General features: G+C 46.8%; 1 protein-coding gene and 1 pseudogene across 1 annotated transcript in view; one reads left to right on the plus strand and one right to left on the minus strand.

The window, feature by feature from the left end:
* The window catches only part of LOC147118492 (uncharacterized), a 123,902-nt pseudogene that overhangs the window by 65,842 nt on the left and 38,383 nt on the right, over positions 1 to 19,677 (plus strand).
* The window catches only part of LOC147118494 (uncharacterized), a 30,765-nt gene that overhangs the window by 7,355 nt on the left and 3,733 nt on the right, over positions 1 to 19,677 (minus strand). The window contains exon 2 of the mRNA XM_085987022.1: positions 18,197 to 18,402. Within this exon, the coding sequence (XP_085843148.1) occupies positions 18,197 to 18,402 (206 nt within the window). The remainder of the gene's footprint in view (positions 1 to 18,196; positions 18,403 to 19,677) is intronic.

A 19,677-nucleotide genomic window follows, 5' to 3' on the forward strand; every position in this document is an offset into this window, starting at 1 on the left:
ACCAACCAGAGATCAGGCCATCTTAGACTGGGTATTATGTAACGAGAAAGGATTAATTAGCAATCTTGTTGTACGAGGCCCCTTGGGTCGGAGCGATCATAATATGATCGAATTCTTCATTAAGATGGAGAATGAAGTAGTTGACTCAGAGACTAGGGTCCTCAATTTAAATAAAGGAAACTACGATGGTCTGAGGAGCGAGTTGGGTAGGATTGATTGGGGAATGGCACTCAAAGGGTTGATGGTGGATAGGCAATGGCAAACATTCAAAGACCGAATGGATGAGCTACAGAATTTGTTCATCCCAGTTTGGCATAAAAATAAAACAAAAAAGGTGACTCAACCGTGGCTAACAAGGGAAATTAGGGATAGCATAAGATCCAAGGAGAGGACATATAAATTGGCCAGAAAAAGCAATAATCCTGAGGATTGGGGGCAGTTTAGGATTCAACAAAGGAGGACAAAGGGATTAATTAAGAAAGGGAAAATAGAATATGAGAGTAAGCTTGCAGGGAACATAAAAACTGACTGTAAAAGCTTTTATAGATATGTGAAGAGAAAAAGATTTGTGAAGTCAAGCGTAGGTCCCTTGCAGTCAGAATCAGGGGAATTTATAATGGGAAACAAAGAAATGGCAGACCAACTAAATTCATACTTTGGTTCTGTCTTCACAAAGAAGGACACAAATAACCTCCCAGAGATGCCGGGGAACATAGGGTCTGATGAAAGGGTGGAACTGAAAGAAATCAGTATTTGTAGGGAAATGGTGTTAGGAAAATTGATGGGACTGAAGGCCGATAAATCCCCAGGGCCTGATAATCTACATCCCAGGGTACTTAAGGAAGTGGCCCTAGAAATAGCAGATGCATTGCTGGTCATCTTCCAGAACTCGATAGACTCTGGAACAGTACCCATGGATTGGAGGGTAGCTAATGTTACCGCACTATTCAAAAAAGGTGGTAGAGAAAAAGCAGGGAATTATAGACCGGTAAGCCTGACATCGGTAGTGGGGAAAATGCTAGAGTCCATTATAAAAGATGTAATAGCAGAGCACTTGGAAAGCAGTGACAGGATCGGACAAAGTCAACATGGATTTACAAAAGGTAAATCATGCTTCACTAATCTACTGGAATTTTTTCAGGATGTAACTGGTAGAATAGATAAGGGAGAACCAGTGGATGTGGTGTATTTGGACTTTCAGAAGGCTTTTGATAAGGTCCCACATAAGAGATTAGCGTGCAAAATTAAGGCACATGGGATTGGGGGCAAGGTATTGACTTGGATAGAGAACTGGTTGGCGGACAGAAAGCAAAGAGTTGGAATAAACGGGTCGTTTTCCGAGTGGCAGGCAGTGACTAGTGGGGTACCGCAAGGATCGGTCCTAGGACCCCAGCTGTTCACAATATATATTAATGATCTGGACGAGGGAATTGGATGTAATATCTCCAAATTTGCAGACGACACAAAGCTGGGTGGGTGGGTAAGCTGTGAGGAGGATGTCGTTAAACTCCAGTACGATTTGGACAGGTTGGGTGATTGGGCAGAAACATGGCAAATGCACTATAATGTGGATAAATGTGAGGTTATCCACTTTGGTGGCAAAAACAGGAAGGCAGATTATTACTTGAATGGCAATAGATTGGGAGAAGGGGAAGTGCAAAGAGACCTGGGTGTTCTTGTGCACCAGTCGCTGAAGGTAAGCATGCAGGTGCAGCAGGCGGTTAAGAAGGCAAATGGTATGTTGGCCTTCGTAGCAAGAGGGTTCGAGTACAGGAACAAGGATGTCTTGCTACAGTTGTACAGGGCCTTGGTGAGACCACACCTTGAGTATTGTGTGCAGTTTTGGTCGCCTTACCTGAGGAAGGACGTTCTTGCCATGGAAGGAGTGCAGCGAAGATTCACCAGGCTGATACCTGGGATGGCAGGAATGACGTATGAGGAGAGATTGTGTCGATTAGGCTTATACTCACTGGAGTTTAGAAGATTGAGAGGGGATCTCATCGAAACCTATAAAATTCTGTCAGGCCTGGACAGGCTAGATGCAGGAAGGATGTTTCTGATGGCCGGGGAGTCCAGAACCAGGGGTCACAGTCTAAGGATAAGGGGTAAGCCATTTAGGACTGAAATGAGGAGGAATTTCTTCACCCAGAGAGTGGTGAACCTGTGGAATTCTCTGCCACAGAAGGCAGTGGAGGCCAGTTCATTAAATATATTCAAGAAAGAGTTGGATATATTTCTTAAGGCTAAAGGGATCAAGGGGTATGGGGAGAGGGCAGGGACCGGGTACTGAATTTGGTTGATCAGCCATGATCTCATTGAATGGTGGAGCAGGCTCGAAGGGCCGAATGGCCTACTCCTGCTCCTATCTTCTTTGTTTCTATGTTTCTAACATAAAAAGATAGATTATCTGGTCATTATAACATTGCTGTTTGTGGGAGCTTGCTGTGCGCTAATTGACTGCTGCGTTTCCTACATTACAACAGCGACTACACTTCAAGAGTACTTCATTGGCTGTAAAGCACTTTGTGTCGTCCGGTGGTGGTGAAAGGCGCTATAGAAATGCAAGTCTTTCTTTCTTCATTGGTCTCACCAGCGGCCTCTTCTGGCGGTTGGTTGATTGACAGCCAAGAGCCCGCGCATGCGCACGCGGGACGGCGGTTTGGGCCGAGTCCGGCACAGCGACCCCTCCCGGTCACCAACGGTAATAACCGCGCACGCCCAGAGGAGACCAACCCCCCTCCCCCACTCGGAGCTGCGCTTGCGCACTCGGATCCTGTCGGACTGAGTCGGCGCGGGGCATTCCGGGGAAAGGCCTTGGTGTCGGTTCCAGAGTCGCGATCGGTGACGCAATGTGAGTTTTCTCCGCTCCGATTGGGTGGAGAATCGCGTGGGGTGGGGTGGATCGGGAGAGAATAAAGTGAAATAGAAAAACCTGAGAATCCGCGAGGCCCCGGACCGAGCGGCGTCAGTTAGACGGTTCACGTGATCTACTCGGGGTTACGTGACCCGGGCCCGCGGCCTGATTGACGGGAGTTTCCGACCAATAGGGAGTGAGCGGAGCGCGGCTGGAGGAGCGAGCCGGCGGCGGGTCCTCCAACCAATCGGGGAGCCCGAGGGGCGGGACTAGCGCCGGCTGATTGTCTGATCCGCAGGGCAGCGAGTTTCTCCAGTCCCTTGTTCAGGGCCCGGGGCCAGGGGAGGCTGTGGGCCTTTATTCCCCTTATTCGACACAAGTCTCACAACACACTGGCTCAGGTTTTAATAGAGACTTTTTAAATTCATCAATAAAAGCAGATAAACCCTGTGGAACAAAATATTTAATATTTGGGAGTAAAAATGCTGTTATTTTTCCTCTGTGGAATTTGTTAGTTTCAGACAATAACAACAACTTCTATTTATATAACATCTTTAATGTAGTAAAATGTCCCAACGCACTTCACGGGAGCGTTATAAAACAAAATTTGACACCGTGTACAAACCAAGCATATTCCCATAAGGAGGAAAGATGGGGCGTCCAAAGCTCGGGCTTCCTGGATGACAAAGGATATAGAGGTTAGAATAAAACAGAAAAAGGAGGTTTACGACAAATGTCAGGTACAGAATACAGTCAAAAACCAGGAGAATACAGAGAGTGCGGGGGAAATTGAAAAAGGATATATGAAAGAAAGACTTGCATTTATATAGTGCCTTTCACGACCACCAGACATCTCAAAGCTCTTTACAGCCAATGAAGTACTTTTGAAGTGGAGTCACTGTTGTAATGTGGGAAACACGGCAGCCAATTTGTGCTCAGCAAGCTCCCACCAACAGCAATGTGATAATAACCAGATAATCTGTTTTTGTTGTGTTGGTTGAGGGATAAATATTGGCCAGGACACCGGGGATAACTCCCCTACTCTTCTTCAAAATAGTGCCATGGGATCTTTTACATCCACCTGAGAGAGCAGATGGGGCCTCAGTTTAAAGTCTCATCAGAAAAACGGCACCTCCGACAGTGCAGCACTCCCTCAGCACTGCACTGGATTGTCAGCCTAGCTTTATGTGCTCAAGTCCTTGGAGTGGGACTAGAACCCACAACCTTCTGACTCAGATGCAAGTGTGCCACCCACTTTTTTTTAAATTATACTTTATTGAACATTAAGAACATTTACAACATCGTGATCATTACATTGATCATACAAATCAATTCCACCACTCTGCACAGCCATTCCGCCACCACATTTTAACATCAAAACCTGAAGCTTAATTTGTCACCTGTAACATATATTAATCGATTGTACTTTAAAAATTGGTTGTAAAATACTGTCCTTAAATTCCTTTCTGAATAAAACATCCACAGAGCCTTATAATGATCTTTTAGCTTATATTTAAAATACTCTTTTAGATTGATTCTCCTCCCCTTAAAAAACAGAGCATTCCTTCTTTGCACAATCACGAATCTAGCCAAACTGAACATTAAATTAATTGCCACTCCGCTAGACTCTGGCAGACTCTCCTGCAATCCCCATCTCAAAATTGAGTCGCACGGGATTCCCATTCTCGCTCTTCAGTCCCCACCCAGCAAAAAAGGCTCGAAGGGCCGAATGGCCTACTCCTGCTCCTATCTTCTATGTTAAAAGCTTCACACAACTGTCGAACATAGTACTTAAAGTCATTTAACTGCGGACATAACACCAGTAAATGGGACAGAGTCTCATCCTGTGTCCCACAAATTGGGCAAGTTGCCGCCTCCACTCGTCCAATCTTGCACAAGACCGTCATGGTAAAAATCCGGTTATGAGCCAATTTGAAATCCAGTTCAATCCATTCTGGGCATTTAAAATCCGCCCACACTCCCTTCCAAATCCTGTTGAAGTCCAGCTATGGATATATACTCTGCCAAAACTCCTGACCAGCAGGTGTCTTGAATCTCCATTCTCTGAATACCTCATAGAAATCTCGAGTATTACAGTTGTCAAATTGGACCAACTCTCCCCCTTTCTCCAGTACAAAGCTTGGAAAAGCGGGACGCATTTTACTTCCTTTGGAGATTTCCGCATTTATTTCTTCCATCCAATCCTGAGGCATTGCCCTCACAATCTTCTCATACATGATTCCTATTGCTTTTCCTTCTACCTCCTGATCCTCCTCCCACACCATGTCCCTCACTATCGCTTCCGGCAACCAACCTGGAATTACCTCGTATAATACATCTTTCACAGATATAATCCCAGCTTTTATAAAAGCTTGATTAAATAAAACCTCTCCTTCGATGTTGATCCACCTATTCAAAAATAAGGGCTGTTCTAAAAATTCCTCAGCCCCCTTGGGCATAAACTGCACACTTTTAAAAAATTGAGCCCAAGTCTCTACAACCCCCTTATAAAACCTAGGGAGAAGTTTAATTGATTTCAAAAACATATTATTGTATTCCATATACAATATCTCCTGCCCGCCTATCCCACTTCATTTTAAAAAATGCTCAAAAGAACTTTTCCAAAAACTTGTATTTGACTTCTGAAGAAATCTCTTCACCCATTTGATTCTAAAGGATTTTTTCTTCAAATCAATATCTGGGAAATTGAGTCCTCCCTGATTTCTCTGTCCAATGATGGTATTGTAAGCCACCAAGGCTGGTTTCCCTTCCCATAAAAACCTCACACAAGCCTCTCAGATGGACTTTTCTGCCCACTCAGGAATATCCTCCACCGTCAATAAGTACCATAGCTTAGATAGCAGGAGAGCAGACAACACTGTCGCTCTTCCTTGCACTTTCAACCACCTTCTTTCCCATCTTCCCAAAATCTTTTTAATTTTCATAACCTTCGGTTCCCAATTTAATCGATCCACTTCTTCCCTGTCTTTCTTGCACCCCATATGCACCCCCAGAACTTCCAAAACCTCCACCACCTTAAAGGGACATACCCCCAACCATTCCCCCCTACCCCTCCCTGCAACCAGGCATTGGGACTTACTATAATTCACTCTGGCACCTGAAGCTCTACAATATTCCTCCACTACCTCCATAGCTTTCCTCACTGACTCTCCATTTCTCAATGTTAAGGTTGTGTCATCTGCATATTGGTGTATCACCGACACCAGCCCAGAACTGGGTACCACAATCCCAACTACACCTTGTTTCTTTCGCATCATGTAACCTAATGGTTCTGCTACCAATGTGTACAGCAATGGGGACAGGGGACAACCCTGACTCGCTGATCTCTGTATCGGAAAATACTTGGATAAAAAACCATTACATTTAACACAGCTAAATATGTTTGAATAAAAAATCCTTACCCACTGAATGAAATTTTCCTTGAAACCAAATGCTTCCAAAACCTTCAATAAAAACTCATGAGAGACCCTATCAAAGGCTTTCTCTTGATCTATCTTTAATACATAAGCCTCCCTCCCACTCTCTTCCATGAGCTCTATCGCATCTCGGATTGAGACCACAGAATCTGCGATGTCCCGGCCTATGACTCCATAGGACTGAGAGGGCCAAACTATCTCCGGTAACACCTCCTTCAAACTATTTGCCATAACCCTCGCCAAGATCTTATAATCCACATTTAATAGTGTGATGGGCCTCCAATTCTTCAGATCCTGTCTATCCCCTTTATTTTTATAAGCTAAGCTTATGATACCTCTCCTCATAGATGGGGCCAGGCTTCCCTCAATCTTAATTTCCTTAAAAACTTCTAAGAGCAATGGACTTAAAATCTCGAAAAATTCCTTATAAAATTCTGCACTTAGTCCATCGGACCCTGGGCTTTCCCCCCACTTCATTCCACTTATTGCTACTTTTATTTCCGCTAATCCTACTTCTTTATCACACATGCTTCTCTCATCCTCCTTTAAACCCTCTTCAATAAAAGCAGTAACCTTCTCCATCTCCAAATTGGAAATGTCTTCTTTTGTATATAGCTCTTGATAAAAGCTGCTAGTCACCTCTAAAATCTCCCCACTTTCATGAATGATCTCTCCCCAACCTCCAACTCCTCAATTAACGATAATCTCTGTCGCAGCTTCTCTTGCACTAGAAAATATCTAGTGCATCTTTCGCCCTCCAATGCATCTCTAACCTTTGCACGGAGAATGGCCCCCTTGCATTTTTCAGCTTGCAATAATTCCCACTCTTCCTTTAGCACCCGGAACTTAGTCTCAGCTCCCTTATCCCCTCTGTCAACTGCTTTACAGACATCTGTAAACCTTTTGTTTATATTCTCTTCTCGACGCCGGTTAGCTGCCGCCCTCTTTTTCCCATAACGTACCGAAAAAACTTTTACCTCATATTTGAAATTGCCCCACCAAACTCTTCTTTCTTTCAAGAACAAAAGTTCCTTCCGAGCATTCTTTATTATATTTATAATCCCTTCTTTATCAGCAATTTCTTTCAGGTATTGATTGTTTAAAATCCACACCCCTGAACCGATCTTAACTCTGCAGTTCCTAATTCTAAGAACCAAAGCCGAGTGATCACTAAAAAATACTTTTTTATAATAAATCTCCATCACCTCCGAACTTAACCCTTCCCGCATTAACGCAAAATCTATTCAGCTCTGTTTTAAAACATCACCCACCCAACCTGCTCTGGAGAACTCCCTTTTTATGGGGTTCCGGTCCCTCCATAAGTCTCTCAAATTTAAATTTGCCATCATTTTTACAATCATCCCTCTGGAGTTATCATCTTTAAAGGACATCTGGGCTGAAATGTCCATCCAAGATAAAAATACATTAAAATCCACCACTATACAAGGATTTTCCACCTCTGCCACTTCAGTGAATAACCCCCGAAAAAACTCGCGATGCTTGCAATGGTCGTTCGGTGCATAGATATTAAAGAGATCACAATTAAATCCCTCCATTTTTACCCTTAACCGTAAAAATCTCCCCTCAGTGTCCTTGTCCACCAAGGCAACGTTCTCTTCTATGGACGGACCGACTAAAACAGCCACCCCTCTACGGTTATTGTTTGCACAACTTGCAAACACTTCTCCCTTCCAAACCTTCTGAACTCTTTCTAGAATATCCTCATCCCAAAAGGTTTCTTGCAGACACAACAAGTCCGTGCCTTTAAAACCCTGCAACAACTGCTGCAATTTCTTCTCACCCCTCAGTCCGTTCACATTAATCGAGACCAATGTAATCATGGCTCCAAAGAAGGGAAGCATGCCCAATAATTTCCCCAGCATTTAATCTCTGGCTCTTCCCCCGCCCCCCACCCCCACCCCCATGCTCCTTCTCAACTTTTCGGGCAGCTGTTGCTTTTTCCTGCAGCCTCCGGCTCTTTTTCACCTCCTGTTTGACCCCTCCCTGCTGTTTCAGCCTCTTCCTTGCATTAAGTTTGGACCCAGGAGCTGCCCTTTCTCCCTCCTTCTGCCCCTCACTAACCTTTCCCTTTCCCATCCCCGACTTCCATATCTCTGTCCCCCTCTAATTCCTCACTCTCAAGCTCTTCTGCAACCCCCTGTGCCTGCTCCCCATCAGATACATGTTGAATCCGTGATTCTTAAAGTATGATGTTTTCCCAATAACTAGACGGAGGCTGTAAATTAACAATCAACAGGTGTTTACTGGAGGAGGGTAGTCTAAAGACTAACAGTACAGAGGCATGCTCAAGGCTTATATACAGGTGTGGTCACTGCCGGTACTACAGTATACAGGAGCTGTAAAAGTAGTTCTCTCTTAAAGGTACATACACTACAACTCCTCCCCTTTTAGATTAACAGTACCCATAACATTCAAATAACAGTTAACACTTTAACATGCACATTAAACTGAAATAGTCCATTTATAGATTCAGTCTTTGGGGCGGCTTCCTGATCCTTTCTGGATAGCGCCTTTCCTGATGTTCTTGTTCTTGGTGCGGAGGCGATTCTGGCCCCCTTTCGTCGGTTAGTTCATCAGGTTCCGCTGCTACTGTTTCTGAGGTAGATGCTAGCGGTATGTCGGGTTCATCCCCAGGTACGCGAGACATGGGGTTGACTCGTTCCTGTGACGCTAGGATCTGGTCGACGTGGCGTCTCACAATGTTCTCCCTGACATCCACTGTGTACATTAATGGCCCCTGCCGTGTGCATATCGTTCTGGGTTGCCATTTCTCTGTTCAGTAGTCGCGGGCCAAGACTGGTTGTCCTACATTGAAGCTCCTTGTCGGCTTCTCATTGATGTGCTGGAATTGCTTATCCTCAACATTTCTTCGCACATTTGGTCTGAGCAAATCCAGACGAGATCTCAACCTTCGGTTAAAGAACATCATGGCCGGGGTCTGGTTGGTAACTGCATGTGTCGCATTTCTGTAGGCTAACAGGAAATTGTTCACCTTATGCTGTAGTGGAATTTCATCATCACATATGGCCCTTATCGCCTTTTTAAAGGTTTGTACGAACCTCTCAGCCAATCCATTTGTGGCTGGATGATACGGGGCGGATGTGTAATGCCTTACCCCATTCCTTCTCATAAATTTCCGAAACTCTTCGGACACAAACTGTGGCCCGTTATCAGAGCAAATCTGCTCTGGCAAGCCGTTCCTGGCAAATATGGTCCGTGGGACTGCAATTGTTTTCTCTGTAGTGGTTGAGGACATTTTGATCACCTCAGGCCATTTCGAGTGCGCATCCACTGCTATTAAGAACATTGAGTCCATGAATGGACCAGCAAAATCAATATGCACCCGTTGCCATGGAGAGGAGGGCCACTCCCATGGGTGTAGAGGGGCATGTGGTGGTGCATTTTGGACCTTCTGGCATCCTGAGCAGCTCTTTGTTAGGTCCTCGATTTGTTGATCGATCCCCGGCCACCACACATAAGCCCTAGCAAGGCTTTTCATTTTCACCCCTCCCAGATGGCCTTCGTGAAGCTCATTGAGCACTCTCTCCCTTAACTTGGGTGGAATTACCACTCGGGATCCACACATCACTGTCCCCTGGCATACTGACAGCTGTTCTCTTCTGGATGAGAATGCTGGCAACAGTGAGTCGCCATGTGTTGGCCATCCCTTCACCGTCAAATCATATACCCGAGACAGTGTCGGATCATTGCGGGTCTCCTTCTCTATATCCACGTTAGTTACTGGCAATCGTTCAATTATCGACGAATAAAATATTTCGATAGGGTCCACTGCTGGTGCTTCCTCCACAGTAGGCAGTGGCAGGCGTGATAGTCCATCAGCGTTTCCATGCTGTTTCGTGCCCCTATACTCTATTTCATATTGGTTCGCCCCTAGAAAAAGGGACCATCTTTGTAGCCGTTGTGCAGTCATCACCGGAACGCCCTTCTTTGGATTAAAGATGGAGACCAGTGGTTGGTGGTCAGTCAGCAAGGTGAACTTCTGCCCATGCAGATAGTGGTTGAATTTTTTTACTCCCCATACTAGGCTGAGGGCCTCCCTGTCGATCTGGGCGTAGTTGCCCTCGGCTGAGGTTAGTGACCGAGACGCAAAGGCTACTGGCCTCTCCAACCCATCTGGGAATTTGTGCGACAGCACCGCTCCAATACCATAGGGTGATGCATCACATGCCAACCGAATTGGTAGTGCTGGGTTGAAATGGGCCAACACCTCTTTTGATGTGATCAATTCTTTGCACTTCTGGAAAGCTCGTTTACATTCGTCATTCCACTTCCATGGTACCCCCGTTTGCAACAGGGTGTTCAGTGGTGTAATACTGTAGACAAATTTGGTAAGAACTTATGGTAGTAGTTTACCAGCCCGAGGAACGACCTCAGTTGTGACACATTTTCCGGTGCTGGAGCCTTGACTACTGCCTCAATCTTTTCAGGGGACTTATGTAACCCCTCTTCATCAATAACGTGGCCACAATACGATATCTGCTTCTGGAAAAACTCGCACTTGTGGTGATTAGCTCGTAGCCCATATTCCTTTAATCTAGTGAGCACCTTCTCCAGGTTGGCAAGGTGATCACTGTCATTTTCGCCCGTGACCAGGATGTCGTCCAAATAACACTGGGTCCCTGGAATCCCTTGCAGGATTTGATCCATTGCCCTTTGCCAAATAGCCGGAGCCGATGCTACCCCGAACACTAGCCGGTTGTATTGGTAGAGACCTTTATGAGTGTTGATCGTGAGGTATTGTTTCGAGGCTTCTTCTACCTCCATTTGCAGGTACGCCTGGGCCAGATCAATTTTGGTGAAGCCTGTACCTCCAGATAGCGAGGCGAAAATATCCTCCATCCGTGGAAGTGGATATTGTACCGTGTGAAGGACTGGGTTCACTGTCACCTTAAAATCCACACAGATGCGGACCTTCTTTGGTTCCCCAGGCGTATTACTCAACGACCTCTTCATTACAGGAATGATGGGTGTAGCCCACTCGCTCCAGTCTACTTTGGACAGTACTCCTGAACGTTCCAACCCTTCCAGCTCTGCGTCGACGGCTGGTCGGATCACATAAGGCACCGGTCTGGCCTTAAAAAACTTTGAGCTTGCAATATCCTCTATTTTAATCGTCGCTGTTATGCCTTTTAGTGTTCCGAGTCCCTCCTGGAACACTTCTTTTGCATCAGTTAGCATTTTTGACAGTCGTCCAGGTGTGACGTCGTCATCCTTTTTGGCCTCAACCTTCAGTGCCTGTATGGAATGCCAATCTAATTGTATCTTCCGGATCCATTCACGTCCTAGTAGTGGTGGTCCTTCATCTGGCAATACATATAGGTCCATTTTGGGTATTTCCTGGCCTTTGTATATCACGTTCACCCTTATTTTTCCTTTGGGGTAGACTTTTTGCCCCGTGTACGTCTTCAAGACAATCTCTGTAGCTTTCAAGGGTATATGTGAAAATAGCCGCTTGTAGTCCCTTTGGTTTATGACTGTTAGGGCTGATCCTGTGTCCAATTCCATTTTCACTTGGACTCCGTCTATCTTGAGCGTGACCCAGATAGCCTGGTGATCCTCCATTTTGATTACCTTATGTAGTTTCAGACAACCCAGCTCCTTGCTTCCGGAGTCTGTATCACTTTTCTGTTCGTCTGAACTACTGTCCATCACCTTATGTACCTTTTTGTACTTCTCCTGTGGATATTTCTTGCTGTTGGTTTTCTTCCCTGACCTGCAGACTCTTGCTATGTGTCCTGCTTTTCCACACTGTCTGCACACTTGGTCCTTGAACCAACAATCCTTCTGGTCGTGTGTTGTTCTGCCGCAGCGATAACACTTCCCTGCTCCATATGACATTTCATTGGTGCCATATTCTTGCGGTCTCCGCTGTATCTCTGCAGCGCCCCGTGCGGCTGCTTCATGTGATACTGCCATGCTGAAAGCCTTGTCCAGCGTAAGATCCTTTTCTGATAGAATCCGTTTCTGGGTTCCTTCACTTTGAAGCCCACACACAAACTTGTCCCTTAACGTATCTGCTAGTCCCAATCCAAACTGGCAGTGTTTCGATAGCTTGCGCAGTTCCGTTAAGTACTCAGTATTACTTTCGTCTTTATGCTGGTTCCTTTTGTGGAACTTAAATCTTTCTGCTATCAGCAGCGGTGTGGGGTTTAAGTGGTCCTGTCGGATTTCCACTATGCTTTCGAAATTCTTATCCACTGGCTTCTCTGGGGTTATTAGGTTTCGCGGCAAGCCATAAGTTTTTGCACCCATGGAATTCAACAAAACCAGTGCTTTCGTAGCATCTGGCACTTCATTCGCCTTGCAGTACACCTCAATGCGTTCCACATATGTCGCCCAACCTTCGACTTCATTGTCGAACGCAGTGATACTGCCACTCTTCAGCATCCCTGGGTGTGATTAAACTGTCTAAAATGGCGTCTCCCGCGCTCTCCCTCCTTCTTCGCTGGCATAAAATGGCGTCTCCCGCGCTTTCCTTTCTTCCAGCGCTCGCCCTTCTTCTCCGCTGCGGCTTCTAAAATGGCATCTCCCGCGCTCTCCCTTCTTCTCTGCGGCTCAATGGCGTCTCCCGTGCTTCCTTTCTTTCCCCCGCGGACGCTGTTCAGCCCTTGAGCCCTGGCTGTGCTCTGCGCGTTCTCCTGTGCACCTCTCTCGTTGCCGCCGCTCGGTCCTGAACCCGGCTGCTGCTTTACCCTCTCTCTCTTTTTGTTTTCCGTCGACGCCGCTCGGTTTTCAACCCCCGGCTGCGCCCTGTGCGCTTCACCCTCTCTCTTACCCCATCGACGCTGCTCGGCCTTTTCTGTGCCGTCGGTCAGCTCCAGCCGCCGCTCTCCAGGAAGGGTCTGCGCTGTACCTGTTGCCAGTCTGTTGCTGGATCATCGTGGCTGGAGAACCAAGCCCAGCTCTCAACAGCCTCCCCTGCGATGTTCACTCTCTGCTGGATGACTGGGCGGTTGCTCGTGGTCGACGCCCGTGCTTCTGGCCTCGACCTTCTTCCACCGTCCTCCCGGAGCAAATCCTTGAAAGGAAATGCAGAGTTGCAGGTAGATTCGAATCGACCTCGTCGCCACTGTTGAATCCGTGATTCTTAAAGTATGATGTTGTCCCAATAACTAGACGGAGGCTGTAAATTAACAATCAACAGGTGTTTACTGGAGGAGGGTAGTCTAAAGACTAACAGTACAGAGGCATGCTCAAGGTGTGGTCACTGCCGGTACTACAGTATACAGGAGCTGTAAAAGTAGTTCTCTCTTAAAGGTACATACACTACAATACATAATCCTGCTCCCCGTCAGATGTGCTGCTCCCTTCGACCACATCTCCACCTCTGACCCTTGCACCTTGTTCCCTCACTCCATGGGACAATGGCGCACTTAAATTGTTCCCTTCTGACATCTCTATCGCGCCGATCCCATCCTGCTGTCCCTTTAAGGCTCCTGCCTCTTGCACCCTCTCCCCGCCCTGCCCCCTCCCGCTCACCAAAATTTCCGACTCCCGGCCTCTCCCAGGAGCACTCACATCCACCACACACCCCGCTCCTGCCTCCTCTCCCCCCGCAGACACCAGGCTCCCCAGGGGGAGCCGAACTGCACTAAGGCTCGAGTCTGCACTCAACCCTCGCTGCCCGCTGCTGTCTTTGTTCCCCTCCACAGCACTCGCCGTGTTTTCCGCCATCTCCTTCTCAATCTCCGCTCTGCCATCCTCTGCCTCTTCCTGTGCTCCTTTTTCCTTCATTTTACCGGCTGTGTCCTCCGACTGCACCGCACCTCCGGCCGTTCCACACTCCTCTCCTGCTCCTTCTCCCATCTCCTCATCACTCATTTCGCTCCCTTCTGCTACACACTCACAGCGGGTGGGGCCTTTACAACACACCCCACAGCTCTCCGCCTTGCAGCTCCGAGCGATATGTCCCGACTCACCACAATTGTAACAATACAAATCAGGACAATTTCTTACAAGATGGTCATGTCCCAGACAATAGTAACACACCTTTACTTGGTTATCGTGCAGCACATGAAAGTACTGCACTCCTTCCAGCGTCTCGAACTTCATACTGTACGGCAAAGACCTTACCCCCTCTGGGAATCGTACCTTTACATACCGGGTTCCGTCTGCTACCCGTGTTCCCGGATAGTACCTCCTCTTTATTTCAGAACAGATTTTAATGTCCCACGACTCCAACTTTTTGCTCAGCACTTCATCCTCGATGTACACAGGCAAGTTCAAAAATGAAACCACTACCTCCTCTGAATATAGCAGAGTCACCTCCAAGAATTTCTCCCCAACTTTCAGACAGAGCAGCAGTTTTTCCACCTCCTCACGGCCACTGACCCTCACCTCAAATCCCACATTTGGTTTTGGTCGGCAGGCAAAACAGCTTCCCTCACCACAGTCCTCATGAACTGCCTGGATTATATCCCAGGCTCGAATCTTCTTATCTTCACATTGCACCACCACCGTATTTTCTTTACCAAACCTCCTGAGGTCCCGGCCCAAATCTTTGAGCCTTTTTTTCCCCCCTTCCCACCACAGTTTCTTCCCGAATTAAATTCCTCTCGGAAATATTGTCCATCTGGCTGTTTTCTGTGGGCCAAAAAGGCCCTAAAACCTGAAAACAAAACCCCAAAACCCACCACCAACTTTTTACAAAACTCCCTCCAACACCCAGCTGCAATCAGGCAACCAGTAATGCCTGCTCACTCCTAGCCCCTCCCACCTAGAGAGAGCTGCCCACTGAGCCACAGCTGACACAAGGGAGAGAATACAAGAAAAGATTAGTGGGTAACGTAAAAGGGAACCCAAAAATCTTTTATAAACATATCAAAAGTAAAAGGATAGTTAAAGGAATGGTGGGGCCGATTAGGGACCAAATAGGAGCTCATCATACGGAGGCAGATGGCGTGGCTGAGGTACTGAATGAGTACTTAGCATCTGTCTCCACAAAAGAAGAGGATGAAGTTAATGTCGCAGTAGAGGAGGGGGGAGTAGAGAAATTGGATAAAAATGGATAGAAAGGAGATGCTAAATAGGTTGTCATCACTCAAAGTTAACAAGTCACCCGGTCCAGATGCGATGCATCCTAGATTGCTGAGGGAAGCTAGGGTGGAGACAGCAGAAGCTCCGACCACAATCTTTCAATCTCCCTCAGATATATGGGAGTGGTGACAGAAGACTGGAGGATTGCAAATGTTACACCCTGTTTAAAAAAGGGGAGAGGGATAAACCTGGTAACTACAGGCCAATCAGTCTAATGTCAGTGGTGGGTGAACGACTAGAGACCATTGTCAAGGACAAAATTAATTCTCACTTGGAGAAGCATGGGTTAATAAGGGGCAGCCAGTATGGATTTGTTAAAGGTAAATCGTGTCTGATTAACCTGATTGAGTTCTTTGCTGAAGTAACAGAGGGTTGATGAAGGTAGTGCAGCAGATGTTGTATATATGGACTTTTAAAAGGCATTTGATAAAGTACCACATAAGAGACTTACTCAGAAAATAGAAGCACAGGGAATTAAAGGGCTGATGGTAATTTGGGTATAATTGGCTAAGGAATGTTTTTCTGACTGGAGGGAAGTATGCAGTGGGTTCCCCCAGGGGTCGGGATTAGGACCACTGCTTTTCTTGTTATATATAACTGACCTGGACTTGGGTATAGGTGGACAAGTTTGAAGTTTACAGATGATACAAAACTTGGCAACGTAGTAAATAGTGAGCATAGTAGTAGCAGACTTCAGGAGGACAGAGACAGACTGTGAAATGAGCAGACACAGGGCAGATGAAATTAAATGAGGATAAGTGTGAAGTGATGCACTTCGGGAGAAACAACAGGGAGAGGCCGTATAATCTAAATGGGACTATTTTGAGGGGGTGCAAGAGCAGAGGGACCTGGGGGTGCATATTCACAAATCTTTGAAAGTGCCACGGCAAGTTGGTGAGGCGGTTCAGAAAGCGTATGGGATACTTGGCTTTGTAAATAGGGCCATTGAATACAAAAACAAGGAAGTTACACTAAACCTTTACAAATCACTAGTTAGGAACATAGGACAGGAGGAGGCCATTCAGCCCCTCGAGACTGTTCCGCCATTCAATGAGATCATGGCTGATCTGCGACCTAACTCCATACACCCGCCTTTGGCCCATATCCCTTAATACCTTTGGGTAACAAAAACCTATCAATCTCAGATTTAAAATTAACAATTGATCTCGCATCAATTGCCGTTTGCGGAAGAGAGTTCCAAACTTCTACCACCCTTTGTGTGTAGAAGTGTTTCCTAATTTCACTCCTGAAAGGTCTGGATCTAATTTTTAGACTATGCCCCCAGTCCTAGAATCCCCAACCAGCAGAAATAGTTTCTCTCTATCTACCCTATCTGTTCCCCTTAATATCCTGAAAACTTCGATCAGATCACACCTTAACCTTCTAAATTCTAGGGAATACAACCCTAGTTTGTGTAATCTCTCCCTGTAACTTAACCCTTGAAGTCCGGGTATCATTCTGGTAAACTGCGTACAGTTTTGGTGTCCATACTTAAGAAAGGACATACTTGCTCTCGAGTCAGTACAAAGAAGGTTCACTCGGTTATCCCGGGGATGAGGGGATGGACATATGAGGAGAGGTTGAGTAGATTGGGACTCTACTCATTGGAGTTCAGAAGAATGAGAGGCGATCTTATTGAAACATATAAGGTTGTGAAGGGGTTGGATCGGGTGGATGCGGTGAGGATGTTCCCGATGATAGGTGAAACTAGAACTAGGGGGCATAGTCTTAGAATAAGGGGCTGCTCTTTCAAAACTGAGATGAGGAGGAACTACTTCACTCAGAGGGTGGTAGGTCCATGGAATATGCTGCCCCAAAAAGCCGTAGAAGCTACATCATTACATAAATTTAAAACAGAAATAGACAGTTTCCTAGAAGTAAAGGGAATTAAGGGTTACGGGGAGCGGGCAGGAATTTAGACATGAGTCTAGGTTCGGATCGGACATGGCCCTGTGGGTAGCGGAGCGGGCCCAGGGGCCGTGTAGCCTGATCCTGCTCCTATTTCATGTGTCTAATTCTGTTAGATTCAGGAGATGGTTCTGTGATAGTGGATTGGCGGTTAGGATCAGATCAGCCATGATTTAATTGAATGGCGGAGCAGGCTCGAGGGGCCGATTGGGCTACTCCTGCTTCTATTTCTTATGTTCTTATGTTCTAAACCTACGCTGCACTCCCTCCAAGGCCAATATATCCTTCCTAAGGTGTGGTGCCCAGAACTGCTCACAGTACTCCAGGTGTGGTCTAACCAGGGTTTTGTACAGCTGCAGGGTTTTGGCCTCAGCTGGAGTCTTGTGTACAATTCTGGGCACCACACTTTAGGAAGGATGTCAAGGCCTTGGAGAGGGTGCAGAGGAGGTTGACCAGGATGGTACCAGGGATGAGGGACTTCAGTTATGTGGAGAGATTGGAGAAGCTGGGATTGTTCCCCTTAAAGCAGAGAAGGTTAAGAGGAGACCTAATAGAGGTGTTCAAAATGATGAGGGGTTTTGATCGAGCAAGTAGGGAGAAACTGTTCACTCTGGCAAGTGGGTCGGTAACCAAAGGTCACAGATTTAAAATAGTTGCTAAAAGAACCAGAGGGGAAATGAGGAGAATTGTTTTCACACAGAGGGTTGTTAAGATCTGGAACGCACCATCTGAAAGGATGCTGGAATCAGGTTCCACAGGAACTTTCAAACGGTAATTGGACATGTACTTGAAGAGGACTAGTTTGCAGAGTTCTGGGGATAAAGCTGGGGTTTGGGACTAAATTGGACAGCTCTTTCAAAGAGCCGGCACAGACACGATGGGCCGAATCACCTCCTTCTGTGCTGTTAGATTCGATGATCAGTGTGAACACGCTGGTGTCTCTTAAGACTCTTAGAGCTTTTAAAGCTCTTCCCACAGTCAGAACATTTAAAGGGTCTCTCGTCAGTGTGAACAAGCTGGTGTGACTGGAGGGTGGATGAATGAGTGAATCCCTTCCCACACACGGAGCAGGTGAATGGCCTCTCACCAATGTGGAGGAGCGAGTGTCTCTTCAGCTCCCCAGAGCTTTTAAAGATCTTTCCACAGTCAGAACATTTAAAGGGTCACTCGTCAGTGTGAACTCGCTGATGTGCCAGCAGGCTGGAGTGCTAAGCGAATCCCTTCCCACACACGGAGCAGGTGAACGGGCTCTCACCAGTGTGAACTCGCTGGTGTCTCTTCAGCTCCCTGGAGCTTTTAAAGCTCTTTCCACAGTCAGAACAGTTAAACAGTCTCTCATCAGTGTGAACAAGCTGGTGTGTCTGCAGTTTGGATGATTCAGTGAATCCCTTCCCACATTCAGAGCAGATGAATATCCTCTCCCCAGTGTGGAGGCCCTGGTGTTGCTTGAGCTCCCGGGGGATTTTAAAACTCTTCCCACACTCAGAACATTTAAAGGGTCTCTCGTTAGTGTGAACACGCTGGTGTCCCTTCAGCTCCCCGGAGCTTTTAAAGCTCTTCCCACAGTCAGAACAGTTAAACGGCCTCTCATCAGTGTGAGCTCGCTGGTGTTGCTTCAGATACTGGGGGCTTTTAAAGCTCTTCCCACAGTTAGCACACTGAAATGGTCTCTCATCAGTGTGAACAAGCTGGTGTCCCTTCAGATCCTGGGGGCTTTTAAAGCTCTTCCCACAGTCAGAACATTGAAATGCTCTCTCATCAGTGTGAACAAGCTGGTGTCCCTTCAGGTCCCCGGGGCTTTTAAAGCTCTTCCCACAGTCAGAACACTGAAATGGTCTCTCCCCAGTGTGAACTCGCTGGTGTGTTTGCAGGTGGGATGAACAAACAAATCCCTTTCCACACACGGAGCAGGTGAACCGACTGTCCCTGGTGTGACTGCGCCGTTGAACTTCCAATGCAGACGAGGAACTGAATCCCTTCCCACCGTCCCCACCTTTACCTGGTTTCTCCCCGGTGTGACGTTGCATGTGTCTCGCCAGGTCAGGCAATCGGCTGAATCCGCGTCCACACACCGAACACGTGTGCGGTTTGTCATCGCTGCGATCGCTGCGTTCTCCTTCCATGTGCAAAGGCCAATGATATGCAGGTCCTGATGAATCGAGCGACTCTGTCAGATCTTGATGTGATGTTTGGTCTGAGCTTCCCGCCTGTAACTGATCCACTTCTATAACCCTGTAAATTGAGTTCAGAAAAGGATCAGAGGCAAACTGTTGTTTAATTTTCCCCTTTCCGACCCCAGGGGCAGTGAAGCTGATTTTCAGGCCCCAGCTGCTGCACAGGTTGATTGAAAGGATCAGCAGTAATGGCGGCTGCAATACCCACAAGCCCCGGCGCTCCAGA

This window comes from Somniosus microcephalus, chromosome 4 (assembly GCF_052327205.1).
Source record: "Somniosus microcephalus isolate GS21.2 chromosome 4, FLI_Smic_1.0, whole genome shotgun sequence".
Lineage (NCBI taxonomy): Eukaryota > Metazoa > Chordata > Chondrichthyes > Squaliformes > Somniosidae > Somniosus > Somniosus microcephalus.